This window comes from Tenrec ecaudatus, chromosome 4, assembly GCF_050624435.1.
Source record: "Tenrec ecaudatus isolate mTenEca1 chromosome 4, mTenEca1.hap1, whole genome shotgun sequence".
Taxonomy (NCBI): domain Eukaryota; kingdom Metazoa; phylum Chordata; class Mammalia; order Afrosoricida; family Tenrecidae; genus Tenrec; species Tenrec ecaudatus.
In genome coordinates this window covers 86,767,681-86,785,931 of record NC_134533.1, presented here as the reverse complement: position 1 = coordinate 86,785,931, position 18,251 = coordinate 86,767,681, and the positions used below count along the sequence as shown (strand labels likewise).

Below are 18,251 nucleotides of genomic sequence, written 5' to 3'. Positions count from 1 at the left end.
GGGCTTGAGTGGAGAGCAAGTACTTTGAAAATGATGAGGGCACCGCTGGTGTTGAGGGGTTCGTCTGTCCTAGATTCCCTGTGCCTCCAGATCCCCATTGCACTGCTGTATATCCTCTGGTATATCCAGGTCCGCAAGGCAAGGTAGAATTGGGGTCATGATGATTGGGAGGGGAGGAAGCGTTCAGGAACTAGAGGAAGGTTTTGAGTTTCATTGTTGCTACACTGAACCACCAGGAGGGAAGGGCATGTAGAAAGGGACAACCGATCTCGGAGATCTATGTGTAACCTCCTCTCTGGGAGATGGGCAATGGGGAGGCGGGTGAGGGGAGATGCCAGGGAGTGTAAGATAAGATATAATAATTATTTATAAACTATCAAGGGACCAGGGGTGGGATCGGGAAGGGAGGGGGATGGGGGGAAAAAAAGGGAAACTGAGCTGATTCCAGGAACCCAAGTGGAAGGTGAATTATGAGAATGACGAGTGCAATGAATGTATAAGGGTGCTTTGCTCAATTGATGTATGTACAGATTGTGATAAGAGCCTTATGAGCCCCAATAAAAAGATTTTTTAAAAAAGAGCTCCCAATAAAAGGATTTTTAAAAGATAATAGAATTTTCCCACATAAAAAAAAAAAGAAAATGATGAGGGCAAAGAATGTACAGATGTGCTTTTACACAATTGATGTATTTGGATTGTGATAACAGTTGTATGAGTCCCTAATAAAATGTTAAAAAAAAAAAAGATTGTTTGTGGGGCATGGTGACCAACAAAAGCCACACGCAGACAAGTCACTGGCAGACAAGATTGCTCCAGCCTGGGCTGGCTAATCAACAAACAAGTCCTTGCTGCTGAATTGATTGAGACTCATAGCAACCCAATACAGGAGGGAGTAGCAGTAAGTGTTCCTCGGGTTTCCAAGCCTGCACACCTTTGTGGGAACAAGTAGCCTCATCCTTTTCCAGAGAAACAGTTGGGATGGCTAAAAAACAAAGCAAAACCAACCAACCAACAAAAATACCACTCACATTCACAGGTTAGACTGTGACTTTCACACTTAATGTATTGCCAGAATCACTTTTGTAGGTCCACATAGGGACAGAGATGCGCATGCTTTTAGTATTTATAGTAATGTTCATTTAATAGCAAAGTGTCAAAACTATGAAATCATCATTAACAGAATAGACATGTTAATGTGGTATACACTGAAGATGGAATTACGTGCAATAGTAGAATGTAAAGACTACCTTGATTAAAAAAGCAACATGTACAGAATGTTTAAAGACCATTGACTGAAAATAGTAAGAAATTAAGTATGATATAAAGTGTAATACTCTATCCAACAAAATCCACTGCCATGGAGTTGATTAAAACTCATAGAGAATCTGTATTAGAATTTCTGAGGCTATAAGTCTTTATGGGAGCAGATGGTCTTATTTTTCATCTGAGAAGCTGATGGTGAGTTTGAACTGCCAACCTTGAGGTTAGCAGTCCAATGCTTACCTGATAGTGCCCCCAGGGAACTCAGCAGAAAAAAGAGTCACGTATTTTCAAGAGCACATAAATGTCTAAGGGCATAGCTATATTAGAGTGAGTGCAGTGGGGTGGGGAATGGGATTGACAATAGGAATAGGAGATGAAAATAAAGTAAAAGAGGGACCTCAAGTGAGTCCCTGATGCTAGCGTGTCTTATTCTGAGAAAGAAGACCCAGTATGCCTAGGGACTAAAATATATTGGTGCTTGCTTTAAAATTATTATACTCTATTTTTCTTTCATGCCTCACTTCACTGGCAAAATATTAAACAATTGTTAAATGCTTACGATGACTAAAATCATTCTTATTATATGTCTGTGTTTAGGGAGAATTCTCTAGTATTTTAGAACTAAATATGATGACTTTTCATTTCAAGTAAATTTCATTCAATCCATAGAGAACATACTCAGCAGGCTTTTAAAAAATTAGTGATGAATTGATAAAGCAAATGCGTTCAAAAACAGATCAAGTGTTTTATCCTATATCATTAAAGTATATTGTTCTCCAGTATTAATACCAACTTTGTGAGCTTGCAGTGGATTATATTTGGCAAAGATATGTTTCTATATCTCAATTAAAGTCTAAAAGAAAGCATTTTACTTAAGATATTATAATGACAGTCAGACCATAACATTTCTATTGAGTAATAATTAAATATACCCAGTTAGAGAATAACAACTCCTTGTGAGTGTTACCTAAGCATTTCAAACATAGCACATACAAAATAAAAAATACTTAATGTTGAATGTTATTTTAGGAAAGAGGAATTTAAGAGAGAGCAATAAATTACTATTCAGCCTTCTCAAATTTAATTTTTTTTCACAAAAAACAAAGTACTGGGAATGAATCTGCAGCTTGACTGTAAAATTTCAGATAACAGGAATGTGCCATACTTCATTGAGTAAGCCACATGACATTTTCAGGGGTGGACATTCATGATTTTTATCCAAAATTGGTAACTACACCCTTAGTTTGAAAATTGATTAGTGTTCTACAATTATAGCATAATATGTAGTATGTACATGTGATGAAAGGTGTTGTTCTAGTGAGGTCGAATCAAGTTGGGTCTGATTGATAGTGACCTCGTGCATAGCAGAACAAAACACTGCCTGGTCTGGGTCCTTGAGAGCCTCCCTCTCCTTTTGCTGTCTTGAGGGACTCTCCTAACAATGCCGTACACAAGGTGAAGTCTCATCATCCTGGCCTTTCAGGAGCACTCTGGCCATACTTCTTCCAGGACAGACAGATGTTTTTTGTTGTTGTTGTTGTTGTATTTTTAACAGTCCATGGTACTTTCAATATACTTCTCCAACACCACAATTCAAATACATTGATTCTTCTTCAGTCTTCTTCATTCAGTTTCCAAATTTCACATGCATGCGAGGCCATTGAAAATACTGTGGCTTGGGGCAGGAGCGCCATAGTCTACAGAGTAACATCCTTCCTTTTCCACACTCGAAAGAGGTCTTCTATTGTAGCCTTACCTAATGCAGTGAGTCTTTTGATCTCTTGACTGCTGCTTCCATGAGCATTGACTGTGATCCAAGCCAGACATAGTCCTTGACAATGTCACCTCTTCGCCATTTATCATGATAGTATGTGTTGTTCCAGTGGTGAGGATTTGGGTCTTCTTTTACATTGAGCTGCAATTCTTCATCTTCGTAGGCAAATGTTTCAAGTCTTCCCTCATAGCAGGCAAGGCTGTGTCATCTGTATATCTCAAGTTCTTAATAAGCCTTCCTAATGAAAGTTACTCAGCAACCAAAAGGGGCAAGCCCTCGATAAATACATGTGAATCTCAGAGACATTCTGGTTGGTGGGACAACCCAAACCTGCTGTGTCAGTCCACCTGTAGGAATTTCTTAGAGCAGGAAAAACAGTTTTTGGTGCCAAAAATTTCAGAATTTTTGCATGTAGCATGTGTGGGAATCGCTGGCGAGAGGGAGGGGCAAACTTAATGGAGTGATGGTTATACTCTATACATTGATAAAGGTTTGGGTCACACAGGTTATGCGTTTGTCAAATGCCAGTGTATATAACTTGGCATTTGTATAATTCATTGTAGCAAATTTCACCTTTAAAAAACTATTTAAAAAGTCAATATAAATTTTTGTACTAAATAACAGGCCCTGAAGAAAATTTAAACCAGAGAAACACAGTGATCAATAGAGATTATAACAACTCATTTATAAGTAGAAAGCCATGTTTCTAAGTTATTTTTTTGTGAAAGACATTGTCAATAGTAAATTTGGATTATGTAAAAAATTACCCGGAACCAAGGCAAAGCAAGCCCATTGCCATACAGTTAATTCTGACTAACAGTGACCCTAGAGGTCAGAGTAGAACTGCTTGGTAGGTTTCCAAGGTGTCAATCTTTATGGAATCAGAGCGCTACATCTTCCCATGGTAAATTCAAATCAGCACTCTCAGTTAAAAGGTGAGCACTTTCACCACTAGTCACCAGGGATCCTACAATCAGGTCATTGCCAGTTAATTGTTCTCTGCATCTAAAATAGAAGCTTGCAGTTCACTTTAGCTGTGCTTCACCTCTGGCATTCCTTGTGGAGAGAAGGCACTGAAAGGCGGCACAACATCCGAAACATTTTCATATCCGGGAGGAGGTGGTTCAAATAACGATGTGTTGAAAAGCTAAGGAAGGAGAGAGGAACATAAGCAAAAAGAAATAAGATTTGAATAAGTCTGGTTGGACTATAATCAAATAAGGACAAATATTAGCCTTTCCGTCCCTAGAAAGTTATTTATCCTTCAGTATTTGGAGAATTCCTATCAGGAAGACAGTATTGTGCTACAGGCTGTAAGGAGTTTATGAAATGAACACATTACAGCCTCTAGCCTCAAAATGGTACACTCTAGTTTGAGGGGAAAAGCGAATGAAGGAACATATTAAAAAATCAGTGAATGTCAAACCGGGAGAAATGTCTGCATAACGGTAAGGGAAATTCAGAAAAGTTCGAGAGGAATGTATATATATCCTAAAACGACACCAGACCAAACTCACTGCCACCGTCAATTCTGACTCACAGTGACCTTGCAGGGCACGGGAGAACTACCCCTTTGGGTTTTCCAGACTTCAAATCATTTTTTAAAATTAATTTTTATATGGAACAAAGTACTTAGATATAAAATAAAGTAGTTAGTCTCCACCCCCAAGAAGGCTAACCAGTTGTTCTATTACCATTAGACTCTCATTTTCCCCATTGGAAATCATAGCAGCTTCTCTGAAAATCAATTGGTTGTGCTAGTATGGGCCCAGTTCTAGACTCGTTGTTCTAGTGATCTGTTATCTTGTCTTCAGCAAATATAACATCGTCTTGATAGTGGTGATGGTTTCATGGCATCCAGCCCTGCGTCATCCTCACAATAGTGGGTATGTTGGAGACACCAAGACTTTAACTCCTTAGGGGAGTACAGAGACTTTTCCCCAAGTGCTGCAGGTGGGTTCGAAGCACTGGCCTGGTGGCCAGCAGTTCCCTGCATTGTCCGCTCTGTCACTAGGGCCCCTTCCTCTAAAGGAGGGGGGCATAAAGAAGAGTAGAAACATGGGACACATCTAAATGCCTAGTTACTTAACAGAAGCCAAATACATGACACTCGTTCATTTTCTAAGAACCAATAAGCACCAGGTTTTTTAATTTAGAAGAACTATTTTAATACTAAAATGTTACCTGTAATAACACTAAGTTGAGCTCAAACTAATCTTAAATTTAATTGAGTAAAAATTGCATATTTGATGGTTCCATTAGTAACGGGTTCGAGGTAATCTTAACATGAATGTTGCAGAAAAAGAAATCCTGAATAAAATTTTTTAAGTATGTCACTGCAGAAGAAAAGAATAATTATCAGAGGGAAAAAAGGCATAGAAGTGGGAATCTTGAGTGATAGTGACCAATTCTGCTTTTGTCTTGGATTTATCAAAATTTGGAGTCCCATGAGAATGGGGTGAGTGTTACAACAAAAATCCCAGAGCTGGTCCAAAAATGTGCAAAGCTTCGTCACTAAAAAACCACACCCTGTGATATTAAGCATGAAATAAATATAAATCTGTCCCACAAATACAGATTTGGGTTGGAGGAGGGAAAAATCGACAGAATTAATAATCCTAAAATTTTCTATTTACTAAGTCACTCATTTCATATACATATATCTATGTGGCACAAAACGTCTCAGGCTAAATTTTTATTTTAAAGTGATCCCAGGCTTATGAGTCCATATAAGGCATGGAAAAAATTATCACGAGGAATTAGCTTTAAACCAAGGCCATAGATCAGTGGTTCTCAACCTACCTAATGCTTCAACCATTTAATAAAGTTCTTCATGTTGTGTGACCACCGCCCCCCCCCAGCCATACAATTATTTTCATTGCTACTTCATCACTGTAGTTGTTTGACCCCTAAAGGGGTTGCGACCCACAGGTTGAGAAGCGCTGCCTTAGGTGGTTCCCACAGCGTTCCAAGGAAGGTGATCTCATATGCCAAAACCACTAAACATACAAAGAACTTTGAAAAAAGACAATCAAACTTGGATAAACTGCAGCTTCTGTACTATCATACATACAATATTAACTTAAACAATATAAATGTAAAATAATGTGTGTTGAGGTAAATTTGCTCAAAAGGTACATAAAAATAATCAATTCAAAACAAGATATAAGCAAATTAAATCAGAATACAACACAGCCATAGAGTTAAAAATATGAAAGAAATATTAAGACATCTAATGAACAGATTAAGGAATTTCAGGTTACATATAACTCATTTCTTTTTTATATATAACTCAAGTTTCAAAGCAACAGAATAAAAGTATTGTGCGAGAATTAAAGGTGAGCAAAAAATGACTTACAATTTTTCAAAACTGATTTAAAATAATCCAAACTCTTACATCTGGAGGTCCAGTGGATCCCATGATAAATAAATAATAATCCCTACCCAGACTGTTCATAGTAAAAGCACAATGTTCAATATAGTCCTTATGAGCCGTGAGTCAGAATCGACTGATCGCAATGAATGTTTTTTTTTTCCTTTAGAGATGCATTACAAAACTTTCTAATAGGATTCATAAAGATAGACAGCTTGCCTGTGGCAAGAACTTTTTGCCCCCTATATCTGTAAAGAATGCAACAAAGAAACTTTTTGCTGCATGTCCTTTCATACATTTTGAAGTTTTAAAACCTATTTATTGTTGAAGTTTTTGAATTACTTAAATTGTTATATTCTCTTACACCCTCTTATGAGAAAAAAACATGGTGAGACGTTTTCAAATTATAGTTATTTACCTATTTTGTTGTCAAGAGATGAATTTAGTTGTAGGTTTGTGGTTACATTGATAAAAAATCAACTTGAAAATTTATAATACAAATTTAAACTAAAAAAAGAGAATTCTGATGCCAGGGAGAAGAAATTGTGCAGAAGAGAAAAAAGAACTATAGTTTACTGCATGGCTGTGAACCGTCACAAGAATGAAACTACACATTGCCATTGCATTGACTCTGACAGTGATCCTAAGTGTGACAGAACAGAAATTACTCACAGCATGTTTTGGGTTATAGTATTTATGGAAGTGGATCACCTGCATTTGTTCACTGATGTCTTTGAGTGGGTTCAAACTGCTAGCTTTTAGCTTTCTAGTCAAGCAAAACAGTTGCGCGTGCACACACACACACACACACACACACACGGGACCTTGGGGTCAGAATAGGGGGATGCAACAGAGACCAATGATCAGGAGATCATTAGGCAATACAGAAACATGAAAGGTGGCATAGTGGTTACATGTGCAACTGTGATCCAAAAGGTCTGCAATTGGAAACCACCAACTGCTCCCAAGACGGAGCTTTTGACTTCTGTAGAGTTCCTGGTCTTGCTAGGGTTTGGCGTTGATTTGATGGCAGTGAGCTTAGAGTTTGAAAACACGGAAAGGAAACCAAAACTGAGTTATTAAAATAAACAGAGGTAAATATCCAGTCACTTAAGAGTTTCATCTCTACAAGTCAAGAGTTCGTGTAGTGCAATTCACAGCTCGCCTATTCTTGTATCATTTCTTTTTCTCAATGGTGCTTTCAATAATATACCATTGGCTGAATTAAAAAAGAATTTAGAGAATGAGAGAGTGAGTGAGTGAGTGAGAGTGAGTGAGTCAGGGAGTGAGTGAGAGTGAGTGAGTGAGTGAGAGAGTCAGTGAGAGTGAGTGAGTGAGAGTGAGAGAGTCAGTCAGTGAGAGTGAGTCAGTCAGTGAGAGTGAGAGAGTCAGTCAGTGAGAGTGAGTGAGTGAGAGTGAGAGAGTCAGTCAGTGAGAGTGAGTGAGTGAGTGAGTGAGAGTGAGTCAGTGAGAAGTCAGTGAGAATAAGAGTGAGTTAGTGAGTGAGTGAGAGAGTGAGTGAGAGTGAGTCAGTGAGGGTGAGTCAGTGAGAATGAGTGAGAGTGAATCAGTGAGAGTGAGTGAGACAGTGAGTGAGTTAGTGTGAGTGAGAATGAGGGTGAGCACCATTGGCTAAATTAATGACACTATCAATAGAATTATCTTATGCTCCAGGGAGATGATTTATAATGTTCTCTAAGATAAAATGGGAATGATGTCTCTAAAATGAACCAGAGACATATATAAACCATTAATATATATGAATGTGTTTGGGGTCATATTTAATTCTAGCCCCAATCTAAGAACAATTAGGTCTTATGACATTTCCCTGCTTTGATGCTTGCCCTCGTGAAGAGGTCATTGTAGATATGGGTGCTTTAGCAAAGTGTGGTGAAGAAACTGCATGGTGCCTGGCTATCAGAAAGAATAGTGTGTCTTAAAGACTTGCCTTCAAACAAGCAGCCATCTAAGTGATACATCAACTAAATCCATATGGAAGAAGCACACCAACCTGTGTGAGCCAAGGATTGCAAATTTTAAAATCCAAATCCAGAGTAGGGAATAGTAGTAGAGCTAAAATTGTGAACACCTGGTTTGCAGAAGACTCTGGATGGTGGTAGAAGGCCAAAATCCATCTGCAGGGTCTACACATAGATGAAACCTCTGGTGAATCCCCTCTGACCACAGTCAAAGGATATAAATAGCCTTGCTCTCAGAGAACATTGTAAAGTCAATTATGGCAGATGTCGTTAGATTAAAATGTAATGCTTTAAATAGCTTACCATTTGATCTTCCTTTTGACCCATTTTAAAGTTGTTTCAGTTAACAACAGCAAAGTAATGGGAAATACTAGACTGATCCTCTAGTTGAATCCTTTCTGACCAGACCAGGGATCTGAATGGTCTTGCTCTCATGTAGAGGGCACGGACCATGGATCACTGCAGATGCAGCTAGGTAAAGTCTAACACCGTATCATTTGATCGCCCTTTGACTCATTTAAAATTTGTTTTAGTTTTTATATACTTTGTTGTTTTTTTCTGAGGGTTTTCTCTGTTTTCCCTGTTATTGTTGCTAGGTGTTTTTGTTGGTATGTGTTTCTGTCTAGGAGGTCAGGATGACAATAAATCTATGGAGACAGTGACTGGATCAATGATTCCTGGGGACATGGCGAGGGAGGCTTGGAGAAATGGAGAACTAATAACAACGAGTCCAGGAAAGAAAACATGTTCTAAGATTAATTGTGGTGATGATTGAACTATTGACTTGTATGTGAATTCTATGACAATGAAACTTAAAAATTCAAGTTAGAAAAGTATCAAGTGACAATTGTATAGCCATTGCTTATTTGAAGGGAAAATATGAAGGAAGGAAGGAAGACATTTTGGAGAATTATGTGATTCTTTAAATGTAGATGTGACTTGGATAAAATAAAAATCAAGTAATGATATAATTTTAATACTTCCAGAAACTTTAGGCAGCTAAGACCATTAGGGAGAAACTGATAAATGAAACTTCCACATGATACATTTTATATTAAATGACAAGCTCTGTGTATTATATAAATGCTTATAATAGTAAAAGGGAGCCACATAAAATAATAAAAACGGTAGTACAAGTACACTGGGCCATGAGGAAAAAGGAAAGAAGAAAAACGTATGTTTTTTATTTTCCTCATCGACAAAGGTAATTCTTAAATTTGATGGATCAAAACCAAAGTTTAATTATAGATACTTTTTTTACATTGTAAGCATTTTAGATCTTAAGTCGTTTTCCTAAGCATGTTTTAAAATATCTCATAGTATTAAAAATATTTTATAGTATTTAATTATTTAAATATGCCACAATTTACTTACTAACTGTTATGAATATTATGTAGTCATAATGTATTTTCCACCTAATTTTCACAAATACTTGTTATAGTTTGAAACATTTAATCACATGGTCTAATCATATCAAACTATATGATAATATTTTTAAAAGTTAAGTTCACTACTATAATTTTAAATGTAATATAGAAATAATAATATGGAAAGTTTGATATATTAGGAAATTTACCAATAATTTGATTGTAAAACGTGCCAATGTATTAATCATTAAGAAGAGAAAAATAAGTAACAAGAGCAATGATTGGTATAATATTGTACTTTAAAATTATGTATATATGTACAAGAGGGTCATACATATATATGTACATATGTATTTGAATCACAGACATATTCTCTGACAATAATAACATTTTTAGAGGTACATATATAATTTAGAAGGCCAAATCATTAAAAAGTATCCATTTAAAGAAATGGAGCCCTGGTATGATATTAGGCTGCTAACCAAAAGTCAGCACCTTGAACTTGTTCCACAGAATAAAGATGAGCCTGTTTGCTCCCATAAAGAGCTATAATCTCTGATACCCTTGTGAGCAGTTACTATAATATATGGTCACTATGAGTCACAATTGACCCTATGGAAATGGATTTTGCTTTAATGTACTACTCAAAAGAGCTAGTCTAAATATTTACGTAATGAAAAGAGCACACTAGTTGTCATTGAGTTGATTCTGACTCATAAGGGCCCTATAAAACAGAATTAATTACCATAAGAAATAGCTGGATTTCTTGAATTATCTTTCTCTTTCAAGTATCTGCTTTAATTTGAACACAAGATAATAAACTCATTAAAGATTCTAGAGATCTCCTCCATCCATCCTCTTCCAAACCATCTTTCTATTTCAGATATCCATAACACAAGTTCTTAGTATACGTTCTGGGCACATAATCATTTGACAGGCATTATAAAGTACCAGCAAAAATATGCTGATTCAAGCTGATCACCGAGTCTTTGAATTTCTTAAAAAAAAATAAAAATACAGCCCTAAGGGATTTTTTCACTCTGAACTGATAAAAAATGTATTTTGTTATAGATCTTTATAGGAGCAAACAGTTTCATCATTATTTTAATTGGTTGGAAACTAATTAGTGTATCATAATCTATAGGATCAACATTGGTATACAATCCTAAAACATAAAAGAGCAACAGCCATTAAGCAGTACTTTCTCAAAATCTATCCAACATTATATTAAATTATTAGAAAGTGGTTAAAATTGGTAATGAGATGTTAAAAATATCATTAACAAGTTTTAGTAAAACTGGTTTTTATCAGTATTTGGAGATGGAGTCACATATAAGAAAGTAATAGGTACTAGGGAAATGTTTGATTTATTTGTTTACCTCGTTTCCATCTTCATCAATTATTGATATGTAGTTGGGGTGAGTCTCATTGGGGTAAGACAAAAGGACATCATACTGGGCTAACTCAACAGAATCCAAGCCAAATGCTTTCCATTGGTATTGAATTTGCTTTGCAAGTTGATAGTTTTGTTCTGTTCCTGCTAAATGTGGTATCCGTGTAAAATTACTGGCAAATAAACATTAAAAGCGGTTAGGATCAATATTTCATCACTCTTCTCAATCAGCAACAAAATGAGGCAGGTGTATATCCCCCCTTCCCCCATGGAACAGCTGGTATGTTTGAACTGTTGTTCGTGTGGTTAACAGCTCAATGCACAGCCCACTGGGCCACCGGGGCTCTTGACATAAATAATTAGTAGTGACTATTCATAGCAGAAGAAACTATTATCAAGTGGGAGAAGGAATGCTGGAGGTGGCATTCAGACCAGAGTTCCGTGGTGTACAAATGATGGTTGGAAAGCTATAGATTATTGCAAGCAGTATTAATCTCTGTGTCTATGTGTTGATGGTCAACACAGTCAAGCTCTTAAGAAGTGAGCACAACTCAGAAATTGTCATGGAAATGAAACACGAACCTGGCTAGGTGTGGCAGTTAAATCATTTCATGTCAACTTGTTAGATAGGTTATAGGTGTGGAGTCTAGTCTGTCAATCAGGTAATAGCCAATCATGCCTCTGTATGGGCATGGCCTTCTCCTGAGGATTCTGGGAACTCTTGTCTTCCTCCCTGGAGGTGGGATACACACTCTCCCTGAGAGACATTCCTGTTGACAAGCCACATGGAGCTATGCTGATAGAGTTGGAGACCAGGAGCTGGAGGAGCCATATGGAGATGCTTCCACTGTCCCTGGATCCACAGGAATTTCTATCCAGTGGCCTGTGATCTTCCTGCATTTGGCGTCATTGCATGTGTGTGTGAGTCTGAGGAGGAATTTATAGACTGGTATCAGACATATGGTTTAATATCGGACTTATGGACATGAACTTGGCTGGGATGCTTTCTCAAAATACATTTCTCTTTGATATAAAGTTCTCTCTTACACATATATGAGTGTCATTGGATATGTTTCTCTAGTTAACCCAGACTAGCACATTAGGTTTTGCTCAGGAGCCAGAATGAGGAGAGGGAGGCACTAATTTTTCTTCTTTGTGGATTATTAGTCCGTGTCAAAAAGTGGGAAAGAAAAAAATCAACAAGTGGTTCTGTCTAGGAATCCAAATGATATCTCCTGGGCCTCTACTTTAATTATACGTATTACACCTAAGTAAGAATGCAATAGAAGTCTCTGGGTGGTGTAAGTGGTTACCGTTTTTTTCATTTATTGATAAGCTCAAGGTTCAAGTACACTCAGAGGCAACTAGGAAGGATTGATGATTTACTTCTAAACAATATCGAACACAGTTCTACTGTGACGCACATGGTTGCCATGAGCTGGAATTGACTAGACAGCAATCTACACTAACACCGCTACAGAGGAGCATACGTACGTACGAGAGGCCGAGGAGACTTCTTCACAAAGATAAAGAAGTTTAAGCTTTATGAGCTCACACTTGAAAGAGATTTTTCCAATATCCCAATAGGTTCCCAGGTCAATTTTTATGCATAATTTATATTCTATTGTATATTAATAAAGGCACATATTATCTTTTTATATAAAGTTAAAAATGTGTATATTCACTAATATATTCATCCTTCAGTCACTATAAGAGATTCTAAGTATTTTTTCATATACTCACAGAAGTTCAAGTATTTCTGGATAAACACATTGAACCAATTTGTAAAAATGAACATTATGCTTTAAAAACTAAGTACTCTAATTAATTATATACAATAAGTCTGTACAAATATCCACTCACTGCCATAAGGTCATTCCTGATTCATAATGACTCTATAAGGCAGTGTTGAACTGCTCCTGGGGATAACCGAGGCTGTAAATATTTACAGAAGTAGAAATCCTCATTTTTCTCCTATGAAGTGCCTGGTAGATTTGAACTGCTGACTTTGCAGTTAGCAGCCTGACTCCTAATCTACTACCACCAGAGCATGGAATTATGATATAATTACTTTCTACATTATATTAATTTTATACAAATGTTTTACTTTGAACAGTTTTGTTTTATTTTGAGACTCATTCATCTCTTTAGCTCTTCACTGGGCATAGCCATTTTAGAGAGCAAGGAGCTAACCTTTAAAACATGCTACTCCCATGCTCTCTTATTTCGTTCTCACCACAATATCATCATTATTCTGCTTCTCCAGATGTGAAAACTAGGATTTGGACTCAGAAAGCTTAAGTATTAGCTCAAAGTTACTTTACAATCAATCACCAAAGATGCAATTTAAACTAGAGTCGGTCTGACTATGAAGCACATGTTTTTGTATCCCAACATACTACTTTCCTTTAAAACAGGATTCTGAAAACTGCAACCTATTGGCCAAATTTGGTCCACTCCTTGAATTTTTATTGTCCACAAACTAACACTGGTTGAAAAAAAAATCCAAAGAACAATATTTTGTGACACATAAAATTTCAGTGCCCATAGATAACGTTTTATTGGAAGAGATACACTCATTTTAAAATATATTTCTATGTACTTTTGAGTGATACAATAGCAAAGATGAGTAATTAGGACAACCATCTGGTCCACAAAACATGGCTATTTATAGAAAAAACATTTGCTGACTCCTAAAAATTCTATTAAAAATGAGGCTTAGTTAATGGCATTCCCTTCATAATGTAGAAAAATTTGAGTCACTGCTTCTAAACAGATTTTTTTCCAACTAATTGATCATCCCAACTTTCCAGTAAAGACTTACTATAAGAACTTCTTGATGTTCTCAGCTTTCAATTCATCCAAAAATATCTTCTTCATGTGTTGCTGTGGAGCAATCATAGATTCACTGGAAGATTTTATAAACCAGCCTGTAACATACATCCAAATATAGAAGTGAGCTATAAACTCATCAATAGGCCCTACTTTTCCTTATGATTGTGTCTCCCATATGTGAAATACAAAACACCGAAGATCTCTATCATTCACTGATATTTTTCTGAAACTTTCTGTCTACTCCCATTAAGAAAAGAACATGCAGTCTTTTAAGAACTATCTACATGGTATCAAACTGATAATAGCAAATCAAAGATTAAGTAAGAAGCTTATGCAGCAGTGAGTTCATCTTAACAAATGTGTAAAGATTCAGAAAAGCAGCTAAAAATCATTGCACAGCTTGAAGAATGGTATAAATGTCATGAAATTGTATATGTACAAATTAGTTGAGTGGATTTGCATTCTGCTGTATATATTCTTCAGAACAAAAAATTAAAATTATATTATTACAACATTAAAATATATCTTCAATAGTTTGATTGGCATATCATTCATAAGCCATGCAATTCAGTGGTTCAGGCACATTAAGAAGAGTTGTGCAGTCATCACCACAATCACTTTTGCACTTCTTCTCTGTACTCCTTGTTGCCAGCACCTGTTTTCTTACAACTTCCCAGTGCCCCTAGCGAATTATCTATCCAGCTACTGTCTCTCTAGACCTACCTATCCCAGATCTCATATATAGAAAACCATACAAAACAAAGACAATGACAAAATAAAACTCGGAAAACACTCAGTTAAAAGAAAGCAGAATACATCAAAAACTGGAACAACTTTAAATGGGCCAAAGGGAGATCCAATGATAAAATGTTAATCTAACGACATTTGCGATCATCCACTGTACAATGCACTCTCCCTGAGAGCTAGGCTACATGCATCTCCGGACTATGGTCAGAGGGATTCATGGGAGGCTTAGTCCGCAGGGAGACCCTGCAAGTGGATTTGGGGCTTCCACTGTCATTCATAGCCTTCTGCAAACTGGGGGTTCAGATTGAAGTTTTCAATCTGTGCAAGTCAACAATCCACATATTGTGATCAGAAAATCCATCCTCAACTCAATTCAGCTCTCCGCCATCCACTTGATTCCCACTCATAGCAACCCTAGAGGGCAGGGTAGAACTGCCCTGGGAGTTTCTCGAAGGGAGAAGAAAACCTCGTCTTAATCCAGAGGATCGACTGGTGGTTTTGAGCTGCAGACCTTGCGGTTAGGAGACCAACAGGTAACCATGACACCATCAGGGCTCCTACAAAATTGCCCAATATGCGTATTTCACTTTTTACAACAGTGCTTTAAATTCAATCCCACTGGCTAAATGAAGGATAGTGTACCTAATGCTCCATGGGGATGACTTGTAATGCTCTTCAATAGAATGATAATGAATGTTCTAAAGTGAACCAGGGACGTATATAAACCATAGATAGATAAATGGCTTTTGAGATTACACTGAATCATAGCCATAATCTAAGAACAATTAGTTTTTATGACATGGCCCTACTTGATCCTTGCCCTCATGAAGAGGTCATTGAACATATGAGTCTTCTAGGAAAGTGTGCTGAAGAAATCAGATTGTGACTGACTATCAGAAAGAATACACAAGGGTTGCCCTATTCATAACAGTAGCAAAATTACATGAAGTATCAATGAAAGTAATTTTATGGTTGGGTCACCACAACATGAGGAACTCTATTAATGGGTCACGGCATTAGGAAGGTGGAGAACCACTGCTCTAGAGGTTCTATGAGTCAGAACCAACTTGCTGTCAGCGAATATGACTTTGGATTGGTATAATGACTGCATTGTGAATATAGGTACATAAATTATTTCAAAACACTGATAGAACCTCAGACTTCAATTTTGCTCTAGTTCAGAACTAAAGCAAATATGTGCTGAGATTTTTTGTTCCAGGTGAAGTTAAAAAAAATGCTCACTGACGTCCAGTAAATTCTGATGCCCAGCCGTGCTATGGGACAAAAACCGGCCTTTCCCGTTGCATTTCTATGACTGTAAATCTTTATGGGAGCAGACAACCACATCTTTATTCCTGCATGGGTTTGACACTCAATCCTTTGCTTCGTGCTGGAGAGCTTAAGCACTGTGCCTCAAGGACTCCAGCAATTGAAGTGGGTTAGAGAAATTCAGAAACTGAAAATTATGGTGAGACTACTATGCGCCCAACGGCTCTGTCAGGAGTCCAGTTCAAGTTCACAGAGGAGTCCAGGGTCAAGGAGTAATCAGATTAGACCCAGTCTTTAGCCACTCTCAGGATGCTGGCTTTTAAACTGAGGGAGACAGGACACCATTAAGGAGTTTATGCAGAGAAATTGCAGGACCAAGGAATAAAGCGATTACCCAAATCAACACTGGGCCAGCTTTCATGGGACTTCTTAGTCATTTAATCAAATTATCTCTCTCTCTCTCTCTCTCTCTCTCTCTCTCTCTCTCTCTCTCTCTCTCTCTCTCTCTCACACACACACACACACACACACACACACACACACACAAAACAACATATTGAAATAAATGGTGAGAACTTAAGGGAACTAAGCTGGACTACCTGGGAATATTTTAATTTAGTCCTGTGCACAACATTCCAATTAGTCGTCTCTTTTAACCATGCAAGAATATAGGAAATGCTCACACTCCAGCACAATGCTAGCAGCTTTACACTTTATTTCCTTGGCTCCCCAATAATTTCCATGCGATTTGGTAGTCATCACTAATACAGGAACACAAGGCTGAAAACAACCCTGTTGATTCCAGGCCACCATAAACGCAGATGGGAGGCAATTGCACCAACTGAGAGGTACCGTCTCAAAACCCAGTATCAGCGGAACTGCTCCACGGCAGGGGGGATTGTGGGAAAGAGAAGGCAGAGTCAAAATCACAATGAAAAAGTGTGAGCTTGTCCGTTGCCTTGATTTTCTTGGGAGTGTCGGGTTAACTCAAAAGCAGGACTCACGGGGCGATGGGAAAGAAAGACATCGTGGTAAAGCCTGTTTCGAAGTCCTCACAGTAAATCCCGAGTCAAAGAACCATGAACCCAGTTTCCAAAGTTGCCTTTTTTGTTTCCAGGAGGAGAGGAAAAGTCCCCCGCCCCGCCCCCAAACCGTACTGCACGACCCTGCCACTTTAAAAATAAAAGCATTGATTTCTCTCAAGTCTTGTCAGGGTGCCATCATCCTTAGTCCGGGTGCAGGAATTCTCCCCTTTACGCCCAACCCTGGGCATCCTCCCCAGAACCCAACCCTGCACACCCCCAGCAAACCCCACTCCAAAGGCCCCCCTCTGAGCCCAACTCCACAGGCCAGCCCACAGGCCACAGGGACCCGTCCCTGTGAGCGCCAGGCTGGGGGCGGCAGTGCGTCCCTACCAAAGAAGACGCCAAGGAGGAAGAAGCCGCTGGCCAGCACCAGTGCCCCAGCACAGAGCCCGCTCCGGCGCCTCCGAGGAGGGAGGGTGCAGTCAGCGTCCTCAAGGGCATTGCACATCCTCCTCGCTGTGAAGCCTCTCAGGCAGGCTCTCAACCAACGTGCAGCTGTGAGCCAAGCCTTAGCTCTGCAAGTGCTCCTTTAAACAGTTAATCACAGGAAACCGCCCCCTCCCCACCCGCGCCGAGTCTGGTTTTCTCCACTCAGAAAGTCTTTCTCCTTTACCCTGAACCAATCCAAAGGCCCGTCTGCCTCCAGGCGATGGAAATCCAGCCTCTTTAGGGAGACATTAAAGAAAGAAAGAGAGAGAATGTCCAATTTTTCCTTCTATAAAAGAAGGAAGGAGAAAGGGAGGGAGGGGAAGAGAAATAAGGGGATGGAGAGAGAAAGCAGAAACTGCTCGCCTCTCCAGTCCCCAAATCTTGATTCCGAGGAGAAGGAAAACTCAGAATGCCAATGTGTGCTGGAAAGATGTCGACTTGCATTTACCTTGTTTGGTTCCAGGAGAGTTGACCAATGAATTAACCAAAGCCACTACCAGAGAGCCGATTTGACACACAGTGGTTCCACATGGAACCTGCAGGGGCTGTAAATCTTGCTGGAACCACTGATCTGGTTGTTTGCAGTTAGCCGCTGACCTGGCAGTGTCTTCTGGGCTCCTTTGGTGTATTAGACTAAATCACCTCTAAAATATTCCTCCCTCTTCCCCCCATACTCTGAAAATTTTATCCAAAGGAAACCCATGAAAGCCATGTTTAAAAAGCGATACTCCTCTCCC

At 38.4% G+C, this 18,251-nt stretch overlaps 1 protein-coding gene across 4 annotated transcripts in view; it reads right to left on the bottom strand.

Moving 5' to 3' along the window:
• The window catches only part of LOC142444988 (glutamate carboxypeptidase 2), a 62,126-nt gene extending 44,511 nt beyond the window's left edge, over positions 1–17,615 (bottom strand). Inside the window, exons 1-4 of one of the 4 annotated variants that reach the window (XM_075546437.1) lie at positions 17,416–17,613; positions 13,974–14,079; positions 11,136–11,322; positions 4,083–4,184 (exon numbers count right to left, since the gene is read on the bottom strand). In XM_075546437.1, the coding sequence (XP_075402552.1) occupies positions 4,083–4,184; positions 11,136–11,322; positions 13,974–14,079; positions 17,416–17,533 (513 nt within the window). In that variant the 5' untranslated portion in view covers positions 17,534–17,613. Of the gene's footprint in view, positions 1–4,082; positions 4,185–11,135; positions 11,323–13,973; positions 14,080–17,415 lie in introns of those variants that run through there. The other 3 variants (XM_075546436.1, XM_075546438.1, XM_075546439.1) reach the window with 3 other exon arrangements.
• Positions 17,616–18,251: the final 636 nt, after the last annotated feature.